The following is a 27,155-nucleotide window of genomic DNA, read 5'->3' as shown; positions in this document are numbered from 1 at the left end:
GCCGAGTTTTCTGCTCCAGTAAGCCCCGTCCCCGGCTGTGACCCCCCAGCCACGCCCCCCACCCCCCGGGCCCAGCCAGTCCCAGCGCCCGCACTGCCTCCCAGCAGGGATGGGGGGCACCCCCAAACCCCAACCCCCGATGGAGACACGAGCCCCCGCAGTGTGCAAAATATTTATTTATACTCCAAAAAGGTCGGGGGGGGGAGGTCAGAGCGGGGACCCCCCGCGCCCCCATCCCGAGGCGAGCCCCTGCCCGGGAGGGCGGCTGGCAGCAAAGCGGGGGGCCGGGGCGGGGAGGGGGGGCTGCGCCGCCGAGGGCACTGCCGAAATGAGTTGTGCCGGTCTCAGCTGATTCCTGCCGGGCTCTCCCCATATCCTTATTTTTCTTTTTTTTAATTCCTCTCTTTCTTTTATTTATATTTATTTTGGCATAGAAAAATAAATCGCTCCTATTTTGGCACCAGTCCTTCGTGTGAAAGTGCAGGTCCTGGGGGGCAACGAGGCGGCCCCCACCCTGGAAAGGGGGTCCGGGAGCCAGGGGGGTGGTCCCCTCATTCGGCTCCTTCCCGGGGGGCACATCCCGAGCCCTGCGGGCACCCCGGGGGGTTGGCGATGCCGGGGCAGGGCTGAAGCATCCTTTGGGGACAGGGGTACAGCGTGGGGGCGGCAGGGGACACTCGGGGGGGCGCAGCCCGGGGCGGGGGGCGGCGCGTTCGCTAGCACCGAGGGGGCAGGCGGGCGGGGGGTGGCCTGTCCCCATGTCACGCGCGGGGACCCCCCCAGCCCCTCCACCGGGCTTGGAAAACAAACCAACCAAAGGGTCGGGGCGGGGGGTGGGCTACGGCGGGGGGGGGATCTGTGCCCCCAGCAGGTCGTAGGCGAAGATGTTCCAGAAGACGGCGAAGAGCAGGAAGGTGCCGTAGGAGAGCAGCAGCACCCACCAGCCGCACTGGTCCTGCAGGCTCTCCTCGTAGCTGCGCAGGATGGTCAGCCCCATGCTGATGCCCACGATGGCCCCCGCCAGGTGCGCCATGAAGCTGGGCTGGGGGCCCGAGGCCGGCAGCGGCGGCGAGAAGCGCAGCCAGACGGCGCGACCAACCTCGGAGCTCACTGCGGGACAGGGCGGGAGGTGCTGAACCCGCTAGGACCCCCCACGCCCGGGGTGGGGTCTGGGGGCGAGTACTCACTGCACACCAGCGCCAGCACCATCCGCAGCAGCTTGTAGGGACAGCGCATCCCGGCCCAGTTCTGCGGGATGGAGGGATGGATGGATGGATGGATGACGGGCTGGCACCAGCAAAGCCCCAGCGCCGAGGAGGGGGCTGCTGCCAGAACCCCCGGAGTGCCCCGCTGAGCCCCCTCAGGTCCCTGCTCTTCCCCACCCACACCCACCCCGCGATGCCATCCAAGGTGGTTCCCCTGTGATGGTGCCACCTCTAATGCCACCCCACAGCATCTCCCCACCTGTATCACACCATGCTTACCATCCTGCAGTACCACACAGCCCGTGGCAGAGCCCCCATCTATGTCACACACGGCTGCCCACCCCACAGTGCCAATCCACCCCATGGCATCCCCTACGAATGTCCCCATCACCCTGCCTGACCTACAAACAGCTCCCACCCGTGTTGTCACCCCACGGCATCCACCACCCCATACTACATTGTGCTGCCCACCCTACAGTGCCACCCACCACCAGTGCCACCCCATGACATCCCTTCAATGTCACACCATGCTGCCCGCCCTACAGTGCCACCCACCCCCTGTCCCCCGCGCTGTGTCCCCCTGTTTCCCCCTACCATGACGACGTTGGCGAGGTGGGCGGAGCAGAGGGCGTAGACACCCCCCGAGCCCCCGACCAGAGGAGCCCTCATGTCAGTGATGGAGACCGTGAGGGAGCCTGGGGGCACAGGCAGGGCTCAGCACGGGGCCTTACCCCAGCAGCATTAATTAATTACTGTCTACATTAATTAGTTACGGGCTGCATTGCCCCCAGCCCCTGAAGGATGGTACCCAGCAGAGCCCTGGGTGCACCTCGCCATGCCCTCCCCGCGGCTGGTGACAGGGAGCGATGGGGACAGATGGGCACAGTCCCCACCCCAGGGGAGCACCCACCTGCCAGGACCCCGGCCAGGTAGAGGAAGCTGATGCGCAGGATGCCGTGCACCATCTCCAGGGGCACCCCGATCATCAGCTGCAGGAGGGCGTTGAACCCCAGCTGCTCCAGCCTGCCCGGGCACAGGAGGGGACAGGCGAGGGCTCAGCCCGCGTGGCCCCCGCGGTGTCCCCCTCGTGTCCCCCCGGCAGGACCTACCCCACGTGCATGAACATGTAGGTGAGGAAGCGCCAGGCGCGCGCCCGGTGCCCGGGGTGATAGACCAGGGGGCTCTTCATGTACTCGGGGTGGTAGGTCTGCAGCACCCACTTGTTCAGCCGGGCCCCGTAGCACAGGAACACGATGATCTGTGACAAACCCCGTGGCTGTCACCCCCCTCCACCCTGGATCTGAGCCCCACAAGGGCACCAGGATGTCACAGCTGGGGTCACTTTTACCCCAGTGTGAACCACTGCTGGGCACAGGGACATCACAGCTGGGGTCACCCATCACCGCTGCCCTGGGTCCGAGTGCCACATATGGGCACAAGGACATCACAAACAGGGCCCTCCATCCCTTCACCCCAGATGTGAGCCCTTCTGTGGGGGCACTGGCACACTAAAACTGGGGTCACCTATTCCCTCTTCTCCTTGGTCTGGGTCCCACCATGGACACCAGGACATCACAACTGGGGTCACCCACCCCCTCTGTCCCGGGTCTGAGTCCCCCGTATGGGCACAAAGACGTCGCATCCATGGTCACACATCCCTTCACGACAGCTCTGGGCTCCCCTGTGGGCACCAGGACATCACAACCAGGCTCTCCCATGCTGTCCGCCTCGAGTCTGATCCCCGCCGAGGTCGCCGGGACACAGAAGCAGCCTGGGCACCTCCCGCCCGTGCCCCGTACCTGGGTGAGGGTGACGGCCGCCATGAAGACGGGGGGCGGGCAGGTGCGGTGCTGGTAGAAGTACCAGCGCCGGTCCATCTCGCAGGGCAGGATCTCATAGGCCACGTAGCGGACGAAGCGTTTGTAGATGCCGAGGCCAGTCTCATCCAGCAGGACGTCGCGGGGCAGCGCTCGCTGCCCGTTGGCGATGGCGCGCTTGAAGCTGCTCGAGCGCTTGCTGCTGATCTGCGGAGAGAGGCCGTGCCCGCGGGGGCCGCGGGGGCAGCTCGGGACGCACGGCCTGGGGCCACCCCCTGCCCAGCCTCCCCCTCGTGCCACAGCCCGGACAAGCCATCCCGAGGTCACGCCGCCATCCCGTGCCGCGGGAGGCCCTGGGCACCGCCGGTGTCTGCCCCCCTCCCCAGGGGCAAAGGGAGGTGCCCGGTGCCCACCCCGGGCTGGCACCCACCCCGTCCCTGCGGCCGCCCGGCACTGACCAGGTCTACCAGCTCCTGATAGCAGACCTGCCCCTCGTCGTTGCCCTGTGCCAGGGCCACCAGCATGTCCAACTTGGCGGGGTCCAGGGGCAGCTCATGGCTGTGCACCAGGCTGGCGAACGTCTCCACCCCGATGAAGCCGGTGTTTTCGGGGTCGAGCTGCGGGGCACGGCATGGAGCATCACCGGGATGCCGGGGCTGCGGCTCCCTGGGCGACTGGGGACACCTCCTGGTGCCCCTGGTGCCTCAAGCCTGGCTCCATGACACCTGTCCCCGCCACTGCGGGGAACACTACAGCCTGCAGCCACCCTGGATGATGCCCCGTGAGGTGCCCTGTGCCACGCGGGTGTCCCCGTCTCCCCGCGGCGCAGCCAACACTCTCCCACTCAGTTATTTCTCGCCGCCAGCAGCCTGCCAGCCAGGAAGCCACCAAGCTAAACACACGCGCAGCTCTGGCACCAGCCTCCTCCTCCTCCTCCTCCTCCTCCTCCTCCTCCTCCCGCTCCTCCCGCCGCCCTTGCCGCCGGGCGCTGGGATCCACCGCGCCCTGTGCCGGGGCACGCTGTGCCATCCCCGGGGCTCCCAGAGCGGGCCGAGGCACCCTGAGCCCGCCAGGCACAGCGCACCGCGGGACACCCAGCGCCACGGAGCACCTAGAGCCACGGGGTGCCCGACATGGGACCGCTCAGGGGGACAGGGAGCCCAGGATGGCACAAGGAGGGTGGAGAAGGGGAGAGGGCACCCGTGGCCAGAGCACGGCCTCTACAATCACCCTGAAGTGCTGAGGGGTTTGCTCCTTGCTTCTGCAGGGAGGGAAATGCAGGAGAGGAACCTCATCCTCGTGGGCTGGGCAGGAAAGGGAGTGCTTGGGACATGGGATTGTATCCCCACCCTGGTGGGCACCCTGTCCCTCCAAGCTCCGGCAGGAAATGGCCACAGCCTCTTTCCCAGGGGGCTTTGGCTGGCCGGAGCAGGGTGTAGGGTGGGGTGCAGAGTGTGGGATGAGGGGTGCAAGGTGCAGGGTGTAGGATACCTGTGTGGGATGCAGGGTGCAGACAGCCCTTGCATCCCCTCAGCAGCCACCAGCCCATGGGAGCAGCCCCAGCCATGGGGGCACCCGTGCCCCTGCCCCACACCTGTCACCCCACGGGCTCCACGTGTGCCTGCCACAGCGGGATCTGGCACACGCTGTCCCCACGCTGGCACACAGAGAACCCACTGGCCCCAAGAGCCCTGTCAGCAGCCAGGGATCTCCTCTCTGCTTTTGGAGTGCATCTCCACCCACCCCAACCTCACCGGCCCCCTACGACCCCCTGGGAGGGCTCAATCCCCAGCTCCCAGCTCTCCCAGCACTGCTCGCTGCCAGGGAAGATGCTGCTCATTCCCGAGCAGCTCGGGTTCACATGGAGTCTCTGTGCCCGAGGGTGGGGTGACATGGGGGACAGCACCGCAACTCCCGGGCTGGGGGACTCAGCCAAGGTCACGGTAACAGCGAGGGGCGAGAGGGGAAACAGTTAATTTTCATGACCCCCAAGAAATTCCCTCCCCATGCCCAGAGGAGAGCCGCCAGCTGGGCCAGGGCTGGGTGGGGATGGAGGGATGAGGCGGTGGAGCTCAAGGGGAGCTGGTGGCGGTCGGGGGACAGAGGGTGGAAACCCCTCGAGTCCCCATCGTGCCGCTAGCAGAGCCCCACGCCACGCAGCGCTGATGCTCCACGGCCCGATCCCGCAATCAGGTCACGGGGGTGGGTGCAGCCCCCCGCCTCGCCCGCGGGACCGAGCCCACGGCATCCCCGGGGCTCCATCCGGCACCCAGACCCCACCGGCGGCGCTGGGACTCGGTGCCCAGCACCCCTCGTCCTTGAGGGAATACCGGGCAGGATCCGACCCGGGGCTGACGGAGGGAGAGGCCACAAGTGAGATGAGTGGCGCGTTCTCAGCGGCACGGGGGGGCGGGTCCCCCAGGGCCGTGATGGGGGACACAGGCAGACGCTGGCGGGGGTGGCACGGCCGCGGTGGCCGCCCAGGGCGAGCCGCGCTGCCCGCTGCGCGCCAGCCGTGCCCGGTGCGTGCGAGCAGCCCCCCCCGGTAGCGATGGCCGGTGTCCGGCGGCCTCCCCGAGCGCAGCCCGGTGCCCCCCGGGCGGCCTCACCTGCTCCTGGATGAGCTGCAGCAGGGAGCTCCTGTCCATGCACCCGGCGGGCGGAGGGCTCCGCCGCTCCCCCGCGCCCGGGGCCGGCGAGCCGGGCAGGGGAGCGGCGCGGGCGGCGGGGGCGGCGGCGGGGGCGGCTCTCCCCGCCAGCCCCGCGTTGCGGCGGGCCCGGGAGCGAGCGGCGAGCGGTGGCGCCGGGAGCCGCCGATGGCAGCGGGGCGACGGCGGCGGCGGGGGCGGGAGCGGAGCCGAGCGGAGCCGCCCCCGCCGCAGCGCGCGGCGCAGCGCCCCCCCTCCCCGCACCCCCCCGCCGCCGCCGCTCGGGGAAGCGGGACCCGCCCCGCCCCGCCCCGCCGGCAGCGCCCGGACACGGCACGGGAAGGGAGCCGGCGCCCGGAGCTCGCGGCGTGGGATGTACCTGCATCCCGGCACGGCGGCGGGCATCCTGGTGTGGGAACTGCATCCCGGTACAAGTACCTGCATCCCGGCGTGGGAACCGGCATCCTGGTATGGCTGCAGGCATCCCAGTACAGGTATCCACATCCCAGTACAGGAACCCGCATCCCAGTATGAGAACCTCCATTCCAGTGCAGCTGTGGGCATCCCAGTATGGGTTACCCACCTCCCAGTACGGTAGCTAGATCCTGGTGTGATACCTGCACCCCAGTGTGGTATCTACATCCCAGGATTAGTACCCACATCCCAGTACTGGTACTCACATCCTGGCCCAGTACCTGCATCCCAGAATAGCTGTGTGCATCCCGGGGTCAATGCCTGCATCCCACTACCCATGTCCCAGCACTGGTACTCACAGCCTGGCCCAGTACCTGCATCCTGGTGTGATCCCTGAATCCCAGTACAGGGATTTCCAGTGGTCAGGAAAGGATCTGCCCCTCGGAATGGGGACTCATATTCCATTTCCAGTACTGCCATCCCAGTACAGGTGCATGTATTCCAGTACAGGTACCCACATCCTGGTTCATGTTTTTGCAGCTGCACCCTTCTACAGGAGCCCATATCCTGGTCCAGTACCTGCATCCCAGTCTGGACATCAGCATCTCAGAATGGATATCAGCACCCCAGTACTATGTACCCGCTGAATTCAGCACAGGTGACTGCATACATTCTCTCCCTCCTGACCCTGCACCCACAGGCCAGCACAGTCCAGGTGCATCCCAATGGCACAGGGGACCTCCACGACTGTCCCCTGTCCTAGCACAGCACTCATGGGGCAGCCTGGCACTGCGTCCCTTGAAGTGGCACCTTTATGTGATGTGCATGGTGTCACCCAGGCCAGGCTCCCCTGGATCCCCAGGTAGGGCAGGGGTATCCCCACGACCCATCCCTGGCACCACCCTCACTTCCCGGAGCCATGGCTCAGCCCCACTGCAGGTGTCCAGGGAGCTCTGGGTTTCCCAGCCTTGCCAGTTCTTCCCGGGGACTCTGTGTGTGGCCATGGATGGAGTCCTGTGGCCCTGCCTTGCGTGTCCCCTGCCCCACACCCGTGTCTGTCCCAGCACGGTGTCCGTGGCTCCGCACATCAGTGCTATTAATACCCACCAGGGCACGTGGGCCCGCGGCTCCCATGGGATCCAGCCTGGTTTGGAGTCACCAGGGAGCACCGCGTGTCCCATCCGCCTTGGCATCACCTCCTCAGCTCAGCGTGGCAGCACCGGCTGTGTCCCCCACCCTGTCCCCTGCTGGCCATGTGGGAAGTCTCCTCTCCCACCCCACAGCCCCAAGGGACCCTCTCAGGTGCAGGGCAGTCCGACCCCATCCAGTCTCAGTGCAGAAGCTCTGGACAATCCTTTTCTCCATCTGCGCCCAACTTCCCTGTGCCCAGTGCCGTGGCTGAGGCTGCAGAGACAGAAATAGCTGAGAGAAAAACTGCCACGGGAAAATGGGAGCAGGGAGGGGAGGTGGCACAGCCCTATGGGCACAAGGGGAAGTGGCTGTAGGGAAGTGGGGAGCCCCGAACGCCACATGGCAATAGGCACAGAGATCCACGGCTCTCGGGGCAGCCAAAGCCTCCTGCTTCCCATGGATCCCAGGCAGAGAACCATGGAATCCTTAACTGTCTTTCCCCACTAGCTGGCACCTGTTGCACAGGGATCTGTGTCCCCAAGGATCAAGTAGCCCTGGCCAGCCCCAAGCCTTGTCCCACGACACCAGGCTTCAGCTCCTGCCCTAAATCCCTGCAAGTGCCCTCCAACAGGGCAGTCCAGGCCCTCGGGGTGTCCCTGCTCCATCACAGCCCACGGAGGCCCCAGGCTCGGAGCAGCCCGGGCAGGGACAAGGACACTGCGCCCCAGGTGACACAGGACATGGTGTGCAAGCACAAGGTGTGTAAAAATTTATTTTGCTGTAGAGAACAAACCTAAAACGCCACCACTCCGGCAGACATGGAACAGGAAAACACCAGGCAGGGGCCTGGCTGGCAGAGCCACGGTGGGCACAGAGGGACATGAAACAAGAGGGACGTGGCCCTGGCAGTGCCAGGACCAGGGGCGAACAGTGAGTGGGTGACCGACTGGCAGAGCAGCTCTGGCACAGGCAGGCACCCTGGCCGGCCAGCGCTCGGGACAGCAGGATGGGGACACCATCCTGGGACAGTCCCTGGGAGGGACACTTGTGCTGCCCAGCGACTTCTCAATCCCCTCGCTGGCTCTAGGCCACAATAAAACATTTAAATAGACAAAACACAGCAAAAACAGCTCCAGGGGGTACCTGGGAGCTGCCCCCCACAGCTGCCTGCACAGTGACTGACCCTGAGCATGCTGGGGAGGGCCAAGCTGGTGGCACCAGCCAGGGGCTGCTACAGGCTCCCTTTGGGGTTGGGCACCGGCCTTGCTCTTTGGGACTTGCTGACCGGGACACTGTGGGGCTTTGGCCCCAGAGGGGTGCTTAGCTCAGTCCCAGCAGCTGACACCAGCTGAGGTGTGGGCAGGGGATAGGGCAGGAAGGAGATTCCAGTGGTACCAGGAGATGCAACGCCCAGAGCCTCACACTCTGCACAGGGCCCCACATAGGGGACAGCAGGACATGGGCCCTGGGGCTCAGCATGGCACCAGCTCAGTGATGGCACTGCCAGGGAAGGACTGGGAACACAATGGGCACCCAACGCCCTCCAAGTCCTTACCAGGGCTCTCAGAGCCCTACAAATACTGGTGGCCATGAATACTGGTGACACAGGTGGTCAGGAAAGGAGGGCAGATGGACCCAGAGCCAGGCATGCTGCAGGACTCACAAGCTTTTTGTGTAGAAACAAGAGAAAGGAGCTCAGGACAGATCCTGGTTATCACTGTCCCCCCTCAGCCCAGGACAGCAGCCACTGTGTCCCAGCAAGAGGGGCCAGGCCTGACCTCAAAACACTGAGGCTGTGTGGTTTAAGTGCCTGGCCCTCCCTCCCCAGCTGCCTTTCCCAGCACTGGCTGAGGGAAACCGGGACAGGAGCTGGAGATGAGCCCCAGGGAGTTGGAGCCATGAGCTCATTTGACAGCTCAGCTGCTGCTGGAGTTCCCAGAGGCTCTGGGAGCGTTGCCCCCTCCAGAATTGAGGGCACCAGCACAGCCCTCTGGGGAGGGGATGTGCCCTGTCCAACAGACACTGAAACACTCATGTTTGAGCTTAAAAACAAGCGTTAAAAAAACTGAACAGAATAAAAGATGAGGGTGATCCTCCAGCTGCTGGTGAGGCAGGGCCCTCCTGGCAGCGTTGCCAGCCCTGTGGCCACGGGGGCCAAGAGGCCACAGGGTGAGGCTGGCTGGTGCCAGGGATTTATCCTGCTGGTGCTGAGAGGTGCTTCACTGGTCCTGCAATCCAGGCTGGGGGGAAAGGAGGATTTCCTACCAGGGACCAGCTTGAGGCAGGGCCCCTCACTGCGGCACCGCTGGGGACGGGGAGCTGGTGTCACGGGGAAGATGGGGTGGAGAGTGGCTCTCATTTGCTCTTGGCCAGCAGCCGGTACAGGGTGAAGCCCACCAGCGCCGTCACTGCCGCCCCCAGCGCCACCCGCAGCCAGAAGGACGCGACTCCCAGCTCCACGGCGTTCAGGTGGCTGCAAGGAAACACAGGAGAAGCCAGTGAGTGGCAGTTCCAGCACTCCCACCCCACACAGGGAGGCTGGAAGGTGTCAGGGGTGAGCACAGCACTGGGGGAACAGCCCAGCTGAAGGGGAGGCCCTGAGAGATTCCCCATCCCTGCAAGTGGAGCACCCGTCACCCGAAATCACCATCAAGCTGAGAGAGGGCTGTGGGACGGATGTGGCTGTCCCCTCCCCTGCCCTGGAAACAGCTCTCCAACGCCTAAATAATTAGACAGGTATCTGCTTTTCTAGGTTAAGCTGCCTTTCCAACTCCAAGTGCACGAAGAGCCAGGATGCCAGGGGGACACCGGTGACAGGGACCAAAGGGCAGCGAGGGACAGAGCCCAGTGCTGCCCCAGAGTACACATTCCCTTCCCTAACACGTGCTGTCCTGCACCAACGTGCTCCTCTCCTCTCTCTCTCTCCATCTATAATTCATTCCCCGCTACATCGGGGGAGCACAGCCAATCCCCAGCCCTCCATTACGCTGTTATTTATTTATACCACATACCCTAAGATATATTAAGAATATTTAAATTTTAATACTGCAGAGGGGAGAAAAAAAAAAAAAAGCGTCAGCTCTAAAAATAAAGTTGTTTATTGAAAAGAAGCTGGAGGGAAAACTACTCACTAGTAATCCCATCCTGCCTTCCAAGGCTCCCACACGTTCTCCCCACGAGGGCTCGGCCCCTGGAGCTGTGCTCACCCTTCCCAGCCCTGGAGTGGAGCAATTCCACACACAGGGATCCTCCTTCCTTCCCACATCCCCCCTCAGCTCCCGTGACCAGCCTGGTGCTGTGCTATCCCATTCCCAGCCCCTTTGGGGTGCAGCTCTTCCCAAAAGGAGGCTGTGTGACAGAGGTCTCGCTTCACTGACCTCTTTTTTCAGGCTGATCCATCTCATCAGGAGAAAATAGCTGCCACCCCCCCCGCGGGCCTTGGCAAACTAAGCTGGCTACTCCTCTTCAGCATTTTTTATCTAAGGCTTCAAAAATAAACACTCCTGTGGCAGGATCTATCATCTACTAAATCTGCCAGAGACACACATACGAGGCAGAAGGAAACCTCCCCCCTCTGCAATTAGGGGAAGAAGTGGCTTTTCTGTTTCAATTATCTGTATAAGCAGATCACGGAATCCCAGAACGGTTTGGGTAGAACGGAACCTTAAAGTCCATTTTATTCCACTCCCTGTCATGGGAAGGGACACCTTCTACTAGCCCAGGCTGCTCCAAGCCCCATCCAACCCGGCCTTGGACACTGCCAGGGATCCAGGGGCAGCCACAGCTTCTCTGGGTACCCTGTGCCAGGGCCTGCCCACCCTCACAGGGAACAATTCCAGTATTCCACCGAACGCTGCCCTCCTTCAGCTTAAGGCCATCCCCCCTTGTCCTGTCACTGGATGCTCTGATTACACCAAAAGCACCAGATGATACCAAAAGCTGGAGAGAAACCAAAGCAAAAGCAATGTGGCAGAGGCAGGGTTGGGACACAGCCCCCTGTGCTCCCAGCAGATCCCCTCCATGGGAAGGATACTAACGGGAAGGTGGCAGCAGTGGCCAGTTTGGTGTAGACAGTGGTGCTGGGTGGTCCCTGGCCGTGGCAGGAAAAGTGGAAGGGTGGAGGGAGGCAGTGCTTGTAGCAGAACTCGGCTGGGACGAGCCCTGGCTGCTGACTGGCTTCTGGCAGGTCTGTCTTGGAGGCCACGAAGACACAGGGGATCTGGCTGTCCAGGTAGTGTTGCTGAGGAGACAGGAGAAACCCCAGCGAGGGTTAAGGACCAACCCCTGGGAGATGTTGGGCTGCCATGAAGACTGAGGGCCCCATGCCCACGGTGAAGTCAAACAGGACCCTTGTGAAGTCCCCCAGGGTCCCTGCCAGCTACCTTATAGATGGTGGCACAGTAGCTGAAGGATTTGGGGTCGCTCAGGTTGTAGATGAAGCAGGCAACGTCGCAGGCTGTGTCCGATGGCTTGGTGAACGTTGTGTCAGCGCTGACCTCGTACAGCTGGAGCAGAGGGGACAGATGTGTGGCACAGCAGTGTCCCAGGGGAGCAGCTGGTCACACCAGCACATGGACTGTGCCAGCACAACCGCAGGCACAGCCCAGCTCCGTGTGCCAGGGTATGGGGACACAGCCCAACCCTGCTGAGAGCCAGACACGGCACAATTCCCTGCTCTCCCACACTTACTATGAGGTACTTCTCTTGGCCATTGACCTGCACTGTGTTGATGGCGTAGAGGGATGGCTGTCCTGGGTTCTCCCTCTGGGCCTGTCACCAAGGAAAACATGGTCTCAGGCAGTGGAGACATGTGCAGTGCTGGGGGAGGGACAGCATTTCACACCACCCTGAACCCCTGTGGCCTGACAGCCACCTGAAGGGCAGCCAGGGCCTGTAATAAGATATGGGGCTGTTCCTAACAGGCAGGGGAAGTCAGCATCACTGGTCAGACTGGGGAAAGGCACAGCTCCTCTGGGCCCTTGGGACAAGCAGAGGGAGCAGGCCCAGCGCCGTAGCCAGGACTAAGGACACCAAAGCCACCAGCACAGAGCACGTGTGAAGCATGGGCAGGGAGAGCATCACACAGGGGGATCCTGGCCATGGGCAGGGAGGTGCCATCATGGGACAGATGCTCCAGGACCTCCGGCTGTGCCTCCTGCTCCGCCCTGGGAGCGTGGCCAGACAGGGAGCAGCCACTCACCGCCAGGCTCCTGCCGAGGAAGGCCTGCAGGAAGGCAGACTTGCCTGCGCCCCGCGCTCCCAGCACCTTGCACAGGAACACGTTCCTCTGCGTCTGCCCTTTCTCCAGGTCAATCCTCTTCTCCCGGGTCACTGGCAGGAGAGAGGGTGGGTGAGAGACAGGAGGGACCAGAGCTGTGACAGAAGGGGAGGTCATGGCTGTACCTGTGAGGGCTTGGGTCTGGGAGTCCTGCTCCGACAGGATGGGGTAGCCCAAGTAGCCCAGGCACTCCAGGCAGTGCCGTACGTCCAGATAAGCCACGAGCCTGGGAGAGACACAGCGTGCCCAGAGGGTCAGCAAGGGCTGGGTTGTGTGACCAAGGGTGGGGGAGAGGGACTGAGCTTACGTCCACTGGCAGAGGAATCCATGCAGGGAAAGCAGGCCTTTATCAGTGGTGCATACCGTGTTGTAGAGCTCGGGGCCCCAGGGCACGCAGGGGAACACGCTGAAGAAGTTCTGCAGCTCTGTGTGCGACAGGGCTCCGTCCTGGTCCTGCCAAAACATGGGCACTCAGCAGGGGAGGCAGGGCCCAGCCGTGCCCAGAGGGGTCCCTGCCACACGGCCACCTCCATGCTGTGGAACGTCACAGAGATGCTGTCAATGGCAGGAATCGATCGCAGCGAGGCCGGAGCTGGGCAGGCACTCAGAGCCTGTGCCCCAGGGACTGCCAGCAGTGCACAACAGCCAGCATGCTCTGGGACTGCAGCAACAAGCAGGCATGGTCTGTCCACGCCCACCCCACAGCCCTGAGCTGCTGTCCCTGGCACTCCTGGAGCCAGCTGTCCAACAGCAGCCTCCACCAGTCCAGCTTGGCCTTCCACACTGCAGTAACTAGCCCAAGATCTGTGTGTGGCCACAGGGCCACCAGCCAACCACAGGCAAACGCAGGACCCTCAGGCTGCTGTGCTGAAGGGGATCTGCTGGCACCTGGGCACATGTGGGTGTGCATCTCTTCAGTTCTGCCACTGCCCACGGCCACAGAGCTAGCCTGGGCACACAGGGACATGTGTGCACTCTGTGCCGCCATTCCTGAGCCATTCCCTGTGGCCACAGAACTGCTATACCCCAGATGCACATCAACAGCTGAATTACCAGTCCAAGCAGGTGCATTCAGATCCAATACATCCCCTTCTCCCACTCTCCAAGAGCCTGAGTTTGGCACAAATGTGTTGCTTTCTCTCTCTCCAGCCTGGCAGCCCTCCATCAGGCTGGCAGATGCTGGTGCTTGGTCCATGGCTGCTGGCCAGCAGCTGTGCCCACTTCCCTGCCTGCCTCCCTGCCCCCTCCCCTGCCTCCCTGCCTGCTGCAGCCAGGCACTACAGAGGCCACACCAGCTTGATGCCAACTCAGACCCACACCCTGAAGGTCCAAACTGACCTTTGGTCAAGGGTAGTGACCACAACCCCATGTGCTTGATAAGCCATCACTACCTATAGCTCGCTGGGGCCACGTCCTGCTCCCAAAGCCTCCAAAGAGGGAATGCTGTGGCAGAGGAAAGCCCTTCCCCAGTGCTCTGAGGGCTCCCTGGTGCAGAGGGGTGGTCAGGGGAGCACCTGTGCCCACGTGTGCAGGCCCAGCAGAGCATTCTCTTCCCTGGAGACCCTGCACTGCTGCCCACCTTGTCATGCTTCTCAAAGAGCCTCTGCAGGAACTGGTATCCCAAGTGGTTGAGCTCTGTGGAACAGCCGGAGGGCACACGGAACCTGTCAGGAAAATCATGGAATGATTTAGGTTTAACACCCCCTCTATGATCATCAAATCCAACTGTTCTAACACTGCCAAGGCCACCACTGACCCACGTCCCCAAGTGCCACATCTATAGGGTTTTAAATCCCTCCAGGAATGGTGACTCCACCACTGCCCTGGGCAGCTGTGCCAGAACTTGACCACCCTTTCAGTGAAGAAATTTTTCTGAACCTCCCTTTTATCTAAATCTCCCTTTTATTTTTCATATCCTATTCTCCAGTTCAGACCCAAATGAACCTTCTCAAGCTGTGAACGAAGGGCAGTGTGTGAGCACATCTCACCCAGAGGACACAGCTCCCCACTCCCTCCCTGCTCAAGGTCAGCTGTTGCCTCCAGGCCTGGCTATTCCTTGACACAGCCCCTTTATTCTGGGGAGAATCCCCTGAGGATGCACAGTGGCTTTTCCTTGGCACATTCCAAGCAGCCAGGGAGACGCTGCCCTCACTCTGCCTCATACCCAGGGCTTCAGCAGGGCACAGCAGTGCCCCAAGGTGCCATCCACCAGCATGTCCCTGTCACCTCCCTGCAGCCTGCTGTCTGGAAAGACAAGGAGGCAGCTCCCAAGCCAAACCCTTCCATTCCTGCCAGCTCCCCATCTCCAGAGTGGCAGGGAGCAGAGAAGAGACAGCAGCTGCACAATCAGCTGCGAGGGCTGTGCTGACAGCTCACTGCACCCGACAGTCGTTCTGCCTCGCTCAGCCAGGGACAGAGCAGCCTCCAAGAACTCCTTACTGATGTCAAGGGAAGTCTGGGATTTCATTCCTCACCTTCCTGTCTGCCTAAATCAGCAGCCCCAAGACCTACTGTACTTGTCCCCAGCCCCACGTGTCAGTCCTGCCTGAGGGGAAGGCGAGGACTGAACCTGACCCTGACCTATGGGCCCACAGCTGCTCCGGGGTGCAGGAAGGATTCAGCCAAAGTGCTGGGAATCCTGAGCCATGCACCACAGGAATGTGACCCCCTGCCCAGCCCTGGACACGCACTGTGGGTACAGATAGTCATCTGTCAGCTCCAGCTCATCATCGTAGCCGAAGCGGCGCAGGATGGTCCAGGTGGTCTCATGCCGGCCCCTCTGGATGAAGAGCGTGTTGAGGAAGAGGAAGCCTGCAGGAGAGATCAGGGGCTCAGCCACAGTGGAGTCAATTCAGGCTCAGGGATCCACTCCTCAGAGCCATGCTTTCCCTGGGAAAACAGGCTGCTGGGATAAGGAGATCTCATAGCCCCAGCAGGCTTGTTTTAATGAGGGACTAATTAGGCTTGGAATGAGAGCCAGGAGGCTCAGGCCAAGGACAGGGCCCCTTGGGATGTGCTGAAGGAGAAGGCTCCCCTCACCCCTTGGGAAGGAGCAGGGAGCCCTCATGCCATTACCATTCAGTGTCAGGCCATTGTCCTGCACCCCATCTGTTGTGTTCTTCCACACAACCATCTTCACATCCTCCAGAGCCTGTGGAGCCAGGGGGTTTCCAAAACAGGACTTCTGCCTCCCAAGAGAATGAAGGCCATTGTCAGCAAAGCACTCAGAGAGCACAACTCTGTTTCACCAGGTTCCCTCTCCCCTGGCAAGGGATGGGGTTTTGGGGAGGGAAAATCCACCCAGCTCAAGAATTCTGCCTTAGGCCTTGACCAAACCCCTGTTCTTCATCATCCCAATCATTTAAGACTCTCAGCATCTCCAGAGCCTCCTGGTCTTCCCATGGCAGAGCAAACTCAGCCAAGCTCAGGAAGATAGAAGCCCACATGCTCAGAGATGCACCCTACACTGCTGTGCCACACAAGTACTGAACGTACAGCTGTGTCAGGAGAGGGGCAGCTTCCCTGCTGGAAGGGGAGCCCCAGGCATTGGGGAACACCTCAGTTCTACAGCCACCCTACCTGGAAGTAGTTGAGTTCATCATCACTAAGGATCTGGTTGTTGTCCTGGTCCGAGAGGTTGAAGATCCGGGTCAGTGCTCGTGCACAGGCAGGTTTGAGCTGCAAGGACCAGCCATGGTGACAATCACAGGGAACCAGCCACAGCCTGGCTCTTCCTCCTGCAGCCCCACACCCAGAGGGTTCCCTTCCTGCACTGCTAGGCCAGTACCACAGCCACCTTGGAGGTGGGAATCATCGAATGATTAAGGCTGGAAAAGTCCTCCAAGATCATTGAATCCAAATGTTCCCCCAGCACTGCCAAGGCCACAACTAACCCAAGTCCCCAAGAGTCAAATCCATACAGTTTTTAAATCCTTCCAGGAATGGTGACTCCACCATTCCACTCATTCCAGTGCCTGACCATCCTTTCCATGAAGCAATTTTTCCTAATATCCAATCTACAGTCAGAGAGGCCAACTCATGGGGAACTTTTCTGTCAGATCCTTCCCACCACAACTAACACACAGCTTAGAGCAGGAGGGCTTCTGCCCCAATACACCCAGGTCCTTGCAGGTCTCTGCTCAGCTGGCTGTACTGAGCACAGGAGATGAGCACTGTCCCCCTGGCCTGCCTGTGCCAGCCCAAACCCTCCACTTTCCTTCCAAAAGCTCCAGTCCAGAGCACTGTGATGGGAAGGAGACTCCTTCAAGAGCCTACCTGCTTCTCCTCTGGGTCGTAGAGTGGGGCAGTGGGGTGCAGCACAGCTTTCTGAGCATAGTAGAAGAGCTCAGAGATGTTCTTGAGGTTCTTGGCAGAGCACTGGGGATTCAAAGGAAGAGACAGCCCTGATGAAAAGGGCAGGAGTATGACACAAGCTCCCTGAGCCAGACTAGCTGTGCATCAAAGCACAGACCAATATTTGTCCACCATGAGGAAAAATCAAAGGGGAAAAAACTCCTGGGTTTTGCTCTGGCTTTGCTGTGCCCATTCCACAGTCCCTGAGCCAACAGGGCCTGCATGGAGCTCCAACATCAGTTCCAGCTATAGAGCCCCAGAGGTCAGACACTGAAAGCTGTTCCCTGCAAGGGGCAAAGGACAGAAAGCCCAAAGCCCAGGCTCTCAAGCCCTGGGTGTGGGGACTTGTGCAGAGCAACATCATCAGGGCAGCTCTCCACAAATGGCTCCCTGAGTCCCACCAGACCAGCAATCCAACCCCTCAGGGAGGCTCTGCACACCCCCTCCAGCTCCCTCACCTCCACGCAGGTCTCAATCTCCGAGAACTGGTTCATGATGGGCAGGATGACCTCCATGGAGCTTCCCATCTGCAGGTCAGACTTGTTTCCCACTAAAATAATGGGGATTCTAGGAAAGACACAGAGCACAAGTGAGGCCATCCCAGTCTTGGTGCCAGCACTGTCCCAGCCATTGGTGCTCCCATGGGCAGGCTGGGAAGCCCCCCAACCCTCCTCTGCAAGGTCCAGAGCAGCTTTCCTGCCTCCCACAGCCGGGAGTATCCATCTGGAGAAACAGACTGCCTGATCCTGCTTATGCTTTCACCCAGCAACAATATGTTCAGGAGCCTTTAATCCACCACAGCAGCCTTCTGCCCAAGTGATCCACAACACACACTGCAGCTCCTGTGCTCCCAGATTCCCCTGGCAGCCTCCTCTCCCTGTCTGGCTGAGAAGAGATCAGAGGGGGAGAAGGATCCCTCTCCAGTGGCTCCCTGCCTCAAATGGATCTCTGAGGGACAAAAGTCCCCTTCTTCTGGTCTAAGCTATCTGGCCACAAACCACAAACTTGGAATAGTTTGGGTTGGGAGGGGCCTCAAAGTTGATCTCATCCCACCCCCACCATGGGCAGGGGCACCTTCCATTAGACTAGGGCTCCAAGCCCTGTCCAACCTGGCCTGGATCAAACCACAAAGCTGGTTTGCTCTCAGTACCCTCAGAAGGATGTGAGGGGTGATGGGCACCCCTCAACCCTCAGAATCTCCCAATTCTGCACCCACAGATCAAACTCCACACAGTACCTGGATCCCTTTTCGAGGCCTCCATTCACCATGGGGATCCACTTTGTGCGAATCTGCAAGGTGAGCAGAGGGAAAGGGCTGTCAGCACAGCCTGGGGAGGGAGAGGCAGCTCCTAGGCAGGCAGAACAGTGCCCTGCAGCCATCTGCTCCCCCGCATTCCCTCACACCAGCAGGCAGAGCAGGCCCAGGGATGCTGGATGCCAGCACCAGGATGCAACAAGCCTGCTGTCCCGTTGTGAGGGACCAAGCTTGGGCAGTGCCCAGCCTCTTCTTGCAGGGGTCTAAGACCCAGAATCCAACACAGGGCTGGGGGCCATCAGTACATGCCCACACCATGCCAGGGCAGCACGGAAATCCCAGCACTGGGAGCCTCTCTGGCCCTGCTGCCGGAGCGGGGCTGCGGTGGGGACACGTTACCTTCTCGATTGTGGCCTCCTTGGTGACATCGTACACCACGCAGACCACGTTGGCCTGCAAGAGAAGCGGGAGGAGGTGGGGAAGCAGTCCCTGACACCCTCATGGGAGCAGGGGATGCCATGGCAGCAGGGAATGCTGGCTGAGCTGCCAGGGAAATGCAGCGGCCGAGCGCACGTGAGTGTAGACACGTACACAGACCCTGACTGGGCCACCCTCAGCATGAGCCCACGAGCTGCTAGGAGCAGCCCCTCTGCCTCTGGAGCTGCTGGGAATAGCCCTCTACCTCAGGAGCTGCTCAGATCCCCCAGCCAGCCCAGATCCCCCTCCCACACCAAGTGTGTCCCTGCCCTCCTCCCCTCCCGACCCCGCGCAGACAGAGCTGAGGCTTTATCGGAAGCAGACAGGAGGGATCACTGGTCCTTTCAGGAGAGAGTTTAATGCTAATCCTGAGGACACACAAGGGTTTAGGCAGGATTTCCTGGAGCCATTTAAAGCCTCTGTGTACTCCTGCTGTCTGGGCGGAGGGAGCAGGACCCCCGTGCCCACCTCCTCAGCCGTTAGCCACCGGGGTTGGGAGATTAAATAGCTTTGCTCACGTGAGAGAGACGGTTTTATTATCTGTAATTAAAAGGTCCTCGTGTCTGTAGAGTCAAGGCTAATCCCAGGGCAAAGAGCAGCTGGGTCCACCCCAGCCAGTCAACTTAATTATTCCTCCATGGCTGCTTCGAGGGCTTCCTCATCCCCCTCTGCCCAGCGCTCGCCAGGGGCTCCAGCTCCCAAATTAACTCCTCAGTGCCACTGCTTCATCAGGCAGCCACAGGGATCTAATGCAGGGAGCAGGGGTCTTGCCCAAACCCAGCAACTGCTTCTCCCTCTTCTGAGTCTATGGGGAACATCCCGAGGCTGAGAGCACATCATCTGCTCCACAGCCTCTGCAGCCTCCCGCTGCCCCCCACTGCTCTCCTTCTGGAGGCTCCCCGGAGGGCTTGGACAAGCCACACACAACAGCTTACAAGACAGAGCAGGATTAAACAAGCCTCTAAACAAACCAAGAGCATTAATCCGTGGATAACCAACTGCCTGTGCCTCTCTGGGTGGCTAACAGGGAGGGGACCAGCCACACATCCCTCAGGGACTGCAGTCTCCTGTCCCCACCCTGACCAGCCCTGCTCACCTTGGCGATCTCCTCCTGCAGCTCCTCCTCCGTCTGCTCCGACTCTGGAACAGGAATGGAGCTGTCACCACCTGCCCAGGCAGGGGCACCCCTTCCCAATCCCCACAGCCAGGCAGGATGGGGCCCTACCGGAGTAGTCCACTATGTGCGTGGGGACCTTCTCAGGGGTGACATCAGCTGGGATTGTGATCTCCTCCGCCCGGGGGGGCACCTGCAAAGCCAGCACACACCATCCAGCCACAGGCAGCCAGGAGGACGGGTGACAAGGGACTTCAGATCCCAACATGGCCACTGATAGGGTGGGATGAGCTCAAGATCATGGATTGCTCTTTGCCCTCCAGCCTGCAGCAGACCCCTGCACCCCAACGCTTGCACAGGCAATGTCCTGGAGGTGAAACTTTCACCTGCCTCCCTCACAGGCAGCTCCTGATCCCGCTGGAGATAAGCCCTGGGCACTCCATGGGCTCCTCTGGGAGCAGCGCTGAGCTGATTGTCTGGGCTGGGATGGGAGCAGGGAAAGGGACACAGGGCTGTCAAAACCGTCAGCTGAAACTGCCCAGCACAACACCACGGAGAGCATCAGCTGCTTGTGGGCAGCAGGAGAAGACATCTGACAGCACAGGGAAAATGTGCCCAGACAGACTGATCCCGTTTCCCTATCCAAACAGTGCTGGGACAGCAAGCTGCCAAGGGGCACAGGCACAGGATGCTGCTGCTCATAGCTGGGCTGGCTCAGAACACCAATCCCGTCTCCACAGGGTACAGAGGGCAGGGAATGTGGCCTGGCCCCTTCCAAGGGCTCTGTGGCAGTGCCAGCCATGCTGTACTGGTGGACATGACAGAGGCGCCCAGCAGCAGCAAGGGGGGCCCTGGGAGGCACCAACATCCTCCTCAGGGTAGAGAGAGCAGGACGTCAGGATCAGCACCCAACTCGGGATCAGAGCACAAACTGAGGAAAACACCACCTCAGCTGGAGCTCCGTGTGGTCCTCGCTGAGCTCACCTGAACCAGCCCCGTGGCTGTCACAGCCCCAGGAACTGAGCACCTCCCAGACACCCCCATCTCCAGCCGGGGACACTGGGGACAGAGCTGTCCCACCCACTGAGGGTTCCGGGGTGGGGGTGTGCGAGTCCCCTCCCCACTCACCTCTTCAGGAAACTCCTCTCCCACCAGAGCCATGATCAGGGACGTCTTCCCCACCTGGGCTAGGAAAGAAAGGGAGGACGTCGACATTGGCACCGGCACGGCAGAGCTTGAGGGGGACAGCGGCAGGTGAGAGCCATATTCGGAGCCGGGGCTGCTGACAATGACACCCCCGGGGCCCGGGGCCACGGGCAGGTCCGGTCGCTCCCCTGGCCCTGCCAGTGACGGGAGGAGCCCCGGGTCCCCCGCCTGCCCTCGCCCCTCCCCTGCAGGAGAACCCTCTCCCCCGGGACCCCCGCGCCCCCTCACCCTCCCCGAGCAGGAGGATCCGCACGTCCCGTTTCATGGCGGCGCCGCCGCCTTCCCGGCCCCCCCACTTCCGGCTGCACCACCGAGCGGCGGCGCAGAGCGGCGCGGGGCAGCGTAGCACCCCCTAGCGGAGAAGCACACAGAGACCTCCGGGGTCGTTTTTCGACGGTTTATTAACGGAAAAAAACCCCATTTAACGACAACAAACGGCGAACGGGGCCGTGAAACACATCCCGGGGCCGGGCGGGGCCGCAGGCGGGCCAGCCGCCGCCGCCGGCCCTGCAGCCTTGGGGCGGTGGTTCGGGCCTGGCTGGGGCTGGAGCCGGGCCGGGCCTGCTGAGGAGCGCCGCTGGTGCAGAGCCCGCCCGCCTCAGGCGCCCGTCAGCTCCCACACGAACACGGCGCTGTGCGAGGCCGTGAGGAGGCGGCGGCTGGAGGGCGCGAAGCGGCAGAGGTGCACGGTGTCGTCATGGCCGGCGTAGTCCTGCGGCTCCCCGGTGGGGCAGGGCTGCAGCCGCAGCAGGCGGTCTGGGGAGAGGAGCGGCTCAGTGCCCGGCCAGGAGCCTCTGACTGCTCCCAGTCACCCTCCCTGGGGCTTGTCCCCACCAGGACCACCCTGCCCTGTCACTCACAGACCTTCTCCCAGTCTTGTTCGAGCCAGGAGCACCATTCCCAGTCACCTCCAAGGCCACTCACTCCCTGTTTTGTCCCTGCTAGAAGCACCGCTGCCCATCACCCCCAGACTCTCTCCATGTCTTTTCCCAGCCAGAAGCACTGTTTCCAGTCACCCCCAGACTCCCTCCCTGTCTTTTCCCTGCCAGAGGCACCATTCCCAGTCACTCCCCAGGCTCTCTCCCCGCTGCTGAGCTGCAAGTTGAGTCATTGAGCTGAGTGACACAGGACAGGCGGATCCAAACTGATGCAGGAGTGAGGTGCCCTTGCCAGGAGCAGGGACCTGCCTGTCCCCATGCTGTGGGAAGGTCCCTGCTGCCTCAGGGGCTGCAGTTCACACAGCCACAGACATGGAGACAGCCCATAACCCTGGGAAGTCATTCCAGTGACAAGCAGGACTGGGGTCATCAATTTCATTTCTGACCCAGAAGTCTCCTGGAAGTTTCTCCTTGCCCTGGACTGTTGCTTCCAGGGCTTGAGGACATGTCTCTTGTTTCAAGGATAAGGACACTTGTTTCCTGTCTGGCAGAAGAAGGAGGGGCCCAGGCAGCCCCAGCACTCACCACTGAAGCCGATGGCCATGAAAGGCGCAGCTGGGGACAGGCTGAGGGATGTGGCAAAGGCTGGCAGGGAGATCTTCCTGAGCACCTGCAGCCCAGCAAGAGAAACACAACAGCTCAAAGTGGGAAGGCAGTGCCCAGAGCTGTGCAGCCACAGCCTAAGGAGGTAACAGGGAGGCTGAGGGTGCACAGCTCAGGAACCTGCCCAGGCATTCAGGAGACAATGGGGAAGAGGGATAATGCTCCTGGAAGCAGCCACCTTCCCCTCCAAGTGGGATCAGGGAATGGCTGCCTGCCCAGATGAAGCCTAAGGCAGGGGCAGGGCTCTGCTGCTTACCTGGGCCATTTTCATTTCTAGGATGAAAATCTGTTCCCTGAGCAACTGCCTGAGCCCACCCCACCCTGTGACCCAGGGTAACACAGAGGGCAGCTCTGCTGGCTCCTACTGTCCCCACTGCCTGTGGCAGGTGACAGCTACCTGTTTCTTCCTCAGGCTGTAGAACAAAGCTTCCTTCTGCATCCCAAAGCCCACATAGACCAGGACACCATGTTCCCAAGGGGAGAATGCGGCTAGGCTGGGTGGGAGGCTGTCGAGACCCTGCTGAGGGAAAACAAATTTCTGGATTCTCTTATATCAATAAATGGGAGATCAAAGGAAAACACAGAGGGACATCAGGGCTGTGAGCATTTGAGCAGTGGGAAATTAGGATGATGGAAGCTGTTTTCTCCCTCTTGCATTCTCATCTCAGATGTGCTCATGGAAAGGAAGGAGCAACCACACCCTGCCCTGGACATCTGAAGCAAACTGTTCAGTGTTGTAGGAACAGGTCATATGAGAGTCCCAGAGGTTGAATTCTCACTGAGGTATTATTGCTGCATGGGCAGCAGGTGGGATTGGGTTATGGATCAGTTTAACACAAGAAAACAAGGCCCAGAAGGCAGATCTTGAGTATCTTGGATGTAAGATCAAGCATCTCACTGTGCAGAGAGCTGTAGTGAGCTTCCTTCCAGAGGAAATCCATCTTTTTGGAAATAAATAGAATAAATATTGACAGAACCCAGTTGCTGTATGGGCCCAGGCTGAGGCACTGCCTCTTGCCCCCCAGAAACACCCTGTTCCTTCTGCCTGCCAGTGTCACCTATATGAGGGACAATCTCCATCCTCTCCAACACAGATCCTTCTTGCTTTTCTAGCAGGTGTGCTGCTGCCCAAACCTCACCCCTGGGCTGGAGCCAGAGGCTTCTGCCAAGCAGCAGGGACACACAGGGCTGAGTACTTGGCTCTGGGAAGCCGTCACTGTGCTCCTGGCTCAGAATATTCATGCTCCTAGGGACTGTCAGAATTAGCAGCACGCTCATAATTAGCTCTCCCTCCTGCACACCGCGCTCATGGCTGCCTGGGCTCTGCTTTGCTGGCACAGGGCTGTCAGCTCTTTGCAGGTGCAGTTTAGGGCTCCTCATGCTTAAAAGTCAGTACTCCAGGGCAGTCCGGCACCGCTACAATTCATTTCCACACCCAAGAAGTTGCATTGACAACATACTCTGTGAGGAGAACTAACAGAGAGGCCTTTCCTAAGCAAGCACTCTCTCTCTCTCTCAGAGCCCTGTGCATCCCTCCTTCATCTCTGCTCGTGTCCAGCCTCATACTAGGAGCAGGCAGGGCCTGGCAGGTGCCATGCTCACCTCAGGGCCAGCAGGAGCTGGGAAGCTGAGCCAGTCGAGGAGCTCACACTTGTCCTGGAGCCAGTCGGAGGCCCAGACGCTGACCCGGCGGTCAGAGCTGGTGGCCAGCCAGAGCTCCCCTCCTTCCACCCCGAAATCGTGGTACTGTGGAGCAGAAACACAACCCTGTCACTCTGGGGCACAGAGGCTTTGAAGGAAGGGGACAGTAAAGAGTGCAACACGAGCTCGTGGGATTGTGTGACTTATGTTTAGGGGATCAAAGCCAGGATTAACCTGTTTGTGGCTGCCCCTGGATCCTTGGAAGTGTCCAAAGCCAGCCTGGATGGGGCTTGGAGCAACCTGGCATAGTGGAATGTGTCCCTACTCATGGCAGAGGGTGGAAGTGGATGATTTTTAAGGTCTCTTCCAACCCAAACCCTGGTCTGACCCAGTTCTCTTCCCTGGGACACCCTGTAATCTGCACATCTCCTAGGGGAGTTGTTTCCAATACCATGTGTCCCCTAACAACGTCCTTCACCTAAAACCAAGGAGGACCTCCTCAGTCTCAAATTACCAGGGAACATAGCCTTGCAGTGTGGATAACTTTAAAGCCTGAGAGCTTAGGGAAAATTATCCCCATTTCTGCTGTGCAAAGAAGAAACCTCTCCATGAAGAGGAGGACAAAGGAGGTGCTCAAACCATCCCACTGCTGCACATCCAAATCTTCCCAGCTCCACAGAGGAAGGGTACAGGCTGCTGAGGAGCCTTTTTTGGGGGGCACAGCAGCTGAAAGCTTACGGCCTGAGTTGCTCCTGAGGGGTGCTGCTCTCCTGTGGCACAGGCTCATGTCACACCTACTGCTACCAAAGGTCCCCCTGCAGGCACAGGCTGCACCTGAAATATGTGCAGCTTCACTCCACTAAATATATATCCCTGAAAAAACTAGTCAGAAATTGCTGGAGGGGATGAAGGAAGATTTCCAAAGAAGAAAAGCAAACTTGCTGACCATGCTGCTTCCCAGAGCTGTGCAGTGATACATGGGGACCCCACCCCCTCCTGAGGTCTCACCTGCTTCCTGGTGCACTGGAGAACAGTGATGGGGGAGCCTTTGTGGTCAGCCAGGACATGGATGGTCATTCCAGTGCGAGGGCTGCTGACAGCCACTATCCCATCCTTGCCCCCCGATAAGATCATTTCCCCTGTTGGCAGAGGAGAGAAAAGAATGGGACACTTCTTGTAGGAGGAGAAAAAGGCCAGAGAAGAAAAGTCCAAGATTATGGGATACCAGTGACCTGAAACCCTGTGAAAGGCTGGGAACATCCCAGTCAAGGGCTGGGTATGATAAGATGTCTCAGAGACACACATTAAACCTCCACACTGAAGATGAACCACAGTAGATCATAACACAAAAGTGTTTGTTGTACCCAAACCCCTAGGCTATCCCAGAGCCAATGCACCTCCCGTGTCCCACCCACCACGTGCTCAGCTGGCACCAGAGCCACCAGAGCTCACTGACACAAGTTCTGTGGCTCTCCCTGGCCCCAGGGTTTTGGGCAGGCAGCCAGGACACAGAGCAGCTGGAGATCAGGATAACCCAGGCAGCATGAAGCCATGTTCCCTGAGGCCACATGTCCCCAGTGTCACCTCAGGCAGCCTCACCATCGGTGGAGTAGGTGACTGCTGTCAGTGCAGCAGCATGGGGGTGCATTTTCAGCTCCATCTCTGTCCTGGAAATGCTGAACACACGGACAGTGCCATCACTGTACCCTGCCACCACGTGCTGGGTCTCAGTGGGACAAGGCCACACCCCGACGGGACGAGGCTTCCAGGCCAGGCATTGGCAGCTCTGCAAGGAAATCAGCAGAGATCTGGTGACACTGGGGACACTTCCCTGTGCCATAAGGAAGGGATTGATGTGCCACAAACACTTACCTGGTTGAGCACCTGGAACTGCACCACCAGCTCGGTGCTGCCCAGAGCCCAGATCCTCACACTGCCATCCTCCCCACAGGTGGCACAGTGAGTCTCATCAGGACTGAAGCACACCTCGGTCACCTGCTCAAGGAAAAAGGTGGAGAACAGGGGTTCTGCAGGTGCCACAGCCCAGAGCATAGCAGGCCCTCTGCCCCCTCATCCCCCAGGACTCTCCTCGTGGAAGACACCAGACAAGATGGAACATAAAGGAAGGTGCAGTGCTTTGGTTTTGGGCTAACAAGATGAGAGGAAACGGCTTCAAGTTGCACCAGGCAAGGTTTAGATTGGGTATTAGGAAGAATTTCTTCACAGAAAGGGTTGTCAATCCCTGCCACAGGCTTCCCGGAGCAGTGATGGAGTCACCATCCCCAGGAGTGCTCAAAAAACGTGTGGATGTGGCACCTGGGGCATGGTTTAATGATGAACATGGTGGTGCTGGGTTGGCCATTGGACTTGATGATCTTAAAGGTCTTTTTCAACCTTACCAATCATGGAAAACAGTAAACCTAACCCCAAAAGTAGGGCCAGGCAAGGTGCACAGTAAACCTAACCCCAAAGGAAGGGCCAGGCACTGTGCAGCAGAGGTGGATGTAAAATACCTTCTCTCCTACCATTTAAACCCTTTTTCCTGTAGCATAAAGATACCCTGAAGCAACGGCAAAATTCAAAGGCAGCCCAGCTGCTCTGACCTTGTTCTTGTGGCCACTGATGAGTCGGATGCTGGTGCTCTCCACCCAGTTGATGTACCACAGGGTCCCTGTCGTGGTGCCCACAATTCCCATTTCCAGGGAGTCATCAAAGGCTGCACTCACAATTGTCCCATCCAGGGTGATCTCGTGTTCCAGCAGGACTGAGCCTGACCTGCAGGAAGTCAGGGTGGGAGGACAGGCTCAGATGTTGGAACAACCACTCTACCTGCTTTAAATCCAACTTTCTAGTGAATCCAGCTCGATGAGGGGCTCCTGTCCATGGAACAGTGAGTGGGAGAGCTGGGGGTGTTCACCTGAGGAGACCTTAGAGCCCTTCCAGTGCCTAAAGGGGCTCCAGGAGAGCTGGAGAGGGACAGGACAAGGACCTGGAGGGACAGGACAGGGGGGAATGGCTTCATACTGCCAGAGGGCAGGGATAGATGGGATATTGGGAAGGAATTGTTCTCTGTGA

At 60.2% G+C, this 27,155-nt stretch overlaps 3 protein-coding genes across 11 annotated transcripts in view; all 3 read right to left on the bottom strand.

Annotated features, from left to right (window-relative positions):
- Positions 1-158: 158 nt before the first annotated feature.
- RHBDL1 (rhomboid like 1) lies at positions 159-5,800 on the bottom strand. Of its 2 annotated transcripts, none has more exons than XM_085075117.1 (8): positions 5,632-5,800; positions 3,508-3,639; positions 3,005-3,229; positions 2,315-2,463; positions 2,116-2,228; positions 1,800-1,900; positions 1,188-1,248; positions 159-1,110 (listed from the first exon to the last, which is right to left on the bottom strand). In XM_085075117.1, exons 1-8 carry the CDS (start codon positions 5,668-5,670, stop codon positions 839-841), a joined length of 1,092 nt encoding a protein of 363 aa, XP_084931243.1. In that variant the 5' UTR covers positions 5,671-5,800; the 3' UTR covers positions 159-838. The 2 variants fall into 2 exon arrangements, with proteins under 2 accessions (XP_084931243.1, XP_084931242.1); XM_085075116.1 differs by having other exon boundaries at positions 3,481-3,639; positions 5,632-5,797.
- A 2,161-nt stretch (positions 5,801-7,961) lies between these two features.
- RHOT2 (ras homolog family member T2) lies at positions 7,962-21,259 on the bottom strand. Of its 2 annotated transcripts, none has more exons than XM_085075132.1 (19): positions 21,127-21,259; positions 20,821-20,879; positions 19,804-19,885; positions 19,675-19,718; positions 18,501-18,554; positions 18,084-18,136; positions 17,305-17,413; positions 16,769-16,870; positions 16,073-16,171; positions 15,569-15,677; positions 15,184-15,304; positions 14,073-14,157; positions 12,801-12,946; positions 12,619-12,719; positions 12,416-12,546; positions 11,905-11,985; positions 11,598-11,720; positions 11,253-11,455; positions 7,962-9,688 (listed from the first exon to the last, which is right to left on the bottom strand). In XM_085075132.1, exons 1-19 carry the CDS (start codon positions 21,161-21,163, stop codon positions 9,571-9,573), a joined length of 1,857 nt encoding a protein of 618 aa, XP_084931258.1. In that variant the 5' UTR covers positions 21,164-21,259; the 3' UTR covers positions 7,962-9,570. The 2 variants fall into 2 exon arrangements, with proteins under 2 accessions (XP_084931258.1, XP_084931259.1); XM_085075133.1 differs by having other exon boundaries at positions 20,821-20,874; positions 21,127-21,198.
- A 22-nt stretch (positions 21,260-21,281) lies between these two features.
- WDR90 (WD repeat domain 90) overlaps positions 21,282-27,155 on the bottom strand; it is a 31,354-nt gene continuing 25,480 nt past the window's right edge. For 6 of the 7 annotated variants that reach the window (XM_085075128.1, XM_085075125.1, XM_085075127.1 and 3 more), the window contains 8 exons: positions 26,684-26,855; positions 25,953-26,075; positions 25,680-25,866; positions 25,089-25,219; positions 24,042-24,185; positions 22,837-22,959; positions 22,362-22,446; positions 21,282-21,654 (listed from right to left, as the gene is read on the bottom strand). In XM_085075128.1, the coding sequence (XP_084931254.1) occupies positions 21,497-21,654; positions 22,362-22,446; positions 22,837-22,959; positions 24,042-24,185; positions 25,089-25,219; positions 25,680-25,866; positions 25,953-26,075; positions 26,684-26,855 (1,123 nt within the window). In that variant the 3' untranslated portion in view covers positions 21,282-21,496. The remainder of the gene's footprint in view (positions 21,655-22,361; positions 22,447-22,836; positions 22,960-24,041; positions 24,186-25,088; positions 25,220-25,679; positions 25,867-25,952; positions 26,076-26,683; positions 26,856-27,155) is intronic. The other variant, XM_085075126.1, reaches the window with a different exon arrangement.

The sequence above is a fragment of the Lichenostomus cassidix genome, chromosome 14 (assembly GCF_008360975.1).
Source record: "Lichenostomus cassidix isolate B80296 chromosome 14, HeHo_3.0, whole genome shotgun sequence".
NCBI classification, from domain to species: Eukaryota; Metazoa; Chordata; class Aves; order Passeriformes; family Meliphagidae; genus Lichenostomus; species Lichenostomus cassidix.
The sequence above is the reverse complement of the archived record's forward strand: the minus strand, read 5'-3'. Positions and strand labels throughout refer to the sequence as shown.

What these genes read in the sequence shown, in the direction of transcription:
- RHBDL1 (XM_085075116.1), bottom strand. Translation starts at nt 5,670, where the DNA reads ATGGACAGGAGCTCCCTGCTGCAGCTCATCCAGGAGCAG. An exon ending in TGCAGCTCATCCAGGAGCAG is followed by an intron (nt 3,640 to 5,631) that starts GTGAGGCCGCCC and finishes CGTGCCCCGCAG; the next exon opens with CTCGACCCCGAAAACACCGG. An exon ending in ATCAGGAGCTGGTAGACCTG is followed by an intron (nt 3,230 to 3,480) that starts GTCAGTGCCGGG and finishes CTCTCTCCGCAG; the next exon opens with ATCAGCAGCAAGCGCTCGAG.
- RHOT2 (XM_085075132.1), bottom strand. Translation starts at nt 21,163, where the DNA reads ATGAAACGGGACGTGCGGATCCTCCTGCTCGGGGAGG. An exon ending in GGCCTCGAAAAGGGATCCAG is followed by an intron (nt 17,414 to 18,083) that starts GTACTGTGTGGA and finishes TGTCTTTCCTAG; the next exon opens with AATCCCCATTATTTTAGTGG. An exon ending in GCCACTGCTGCCACCTTCCC is followed by an intron (nt 9,689 to 11,252) that starts GTTAGTATCCTT and finishes GTTTCCTTGCAG; the next exon opens with CCACCTGAACGCCGTGGAGC.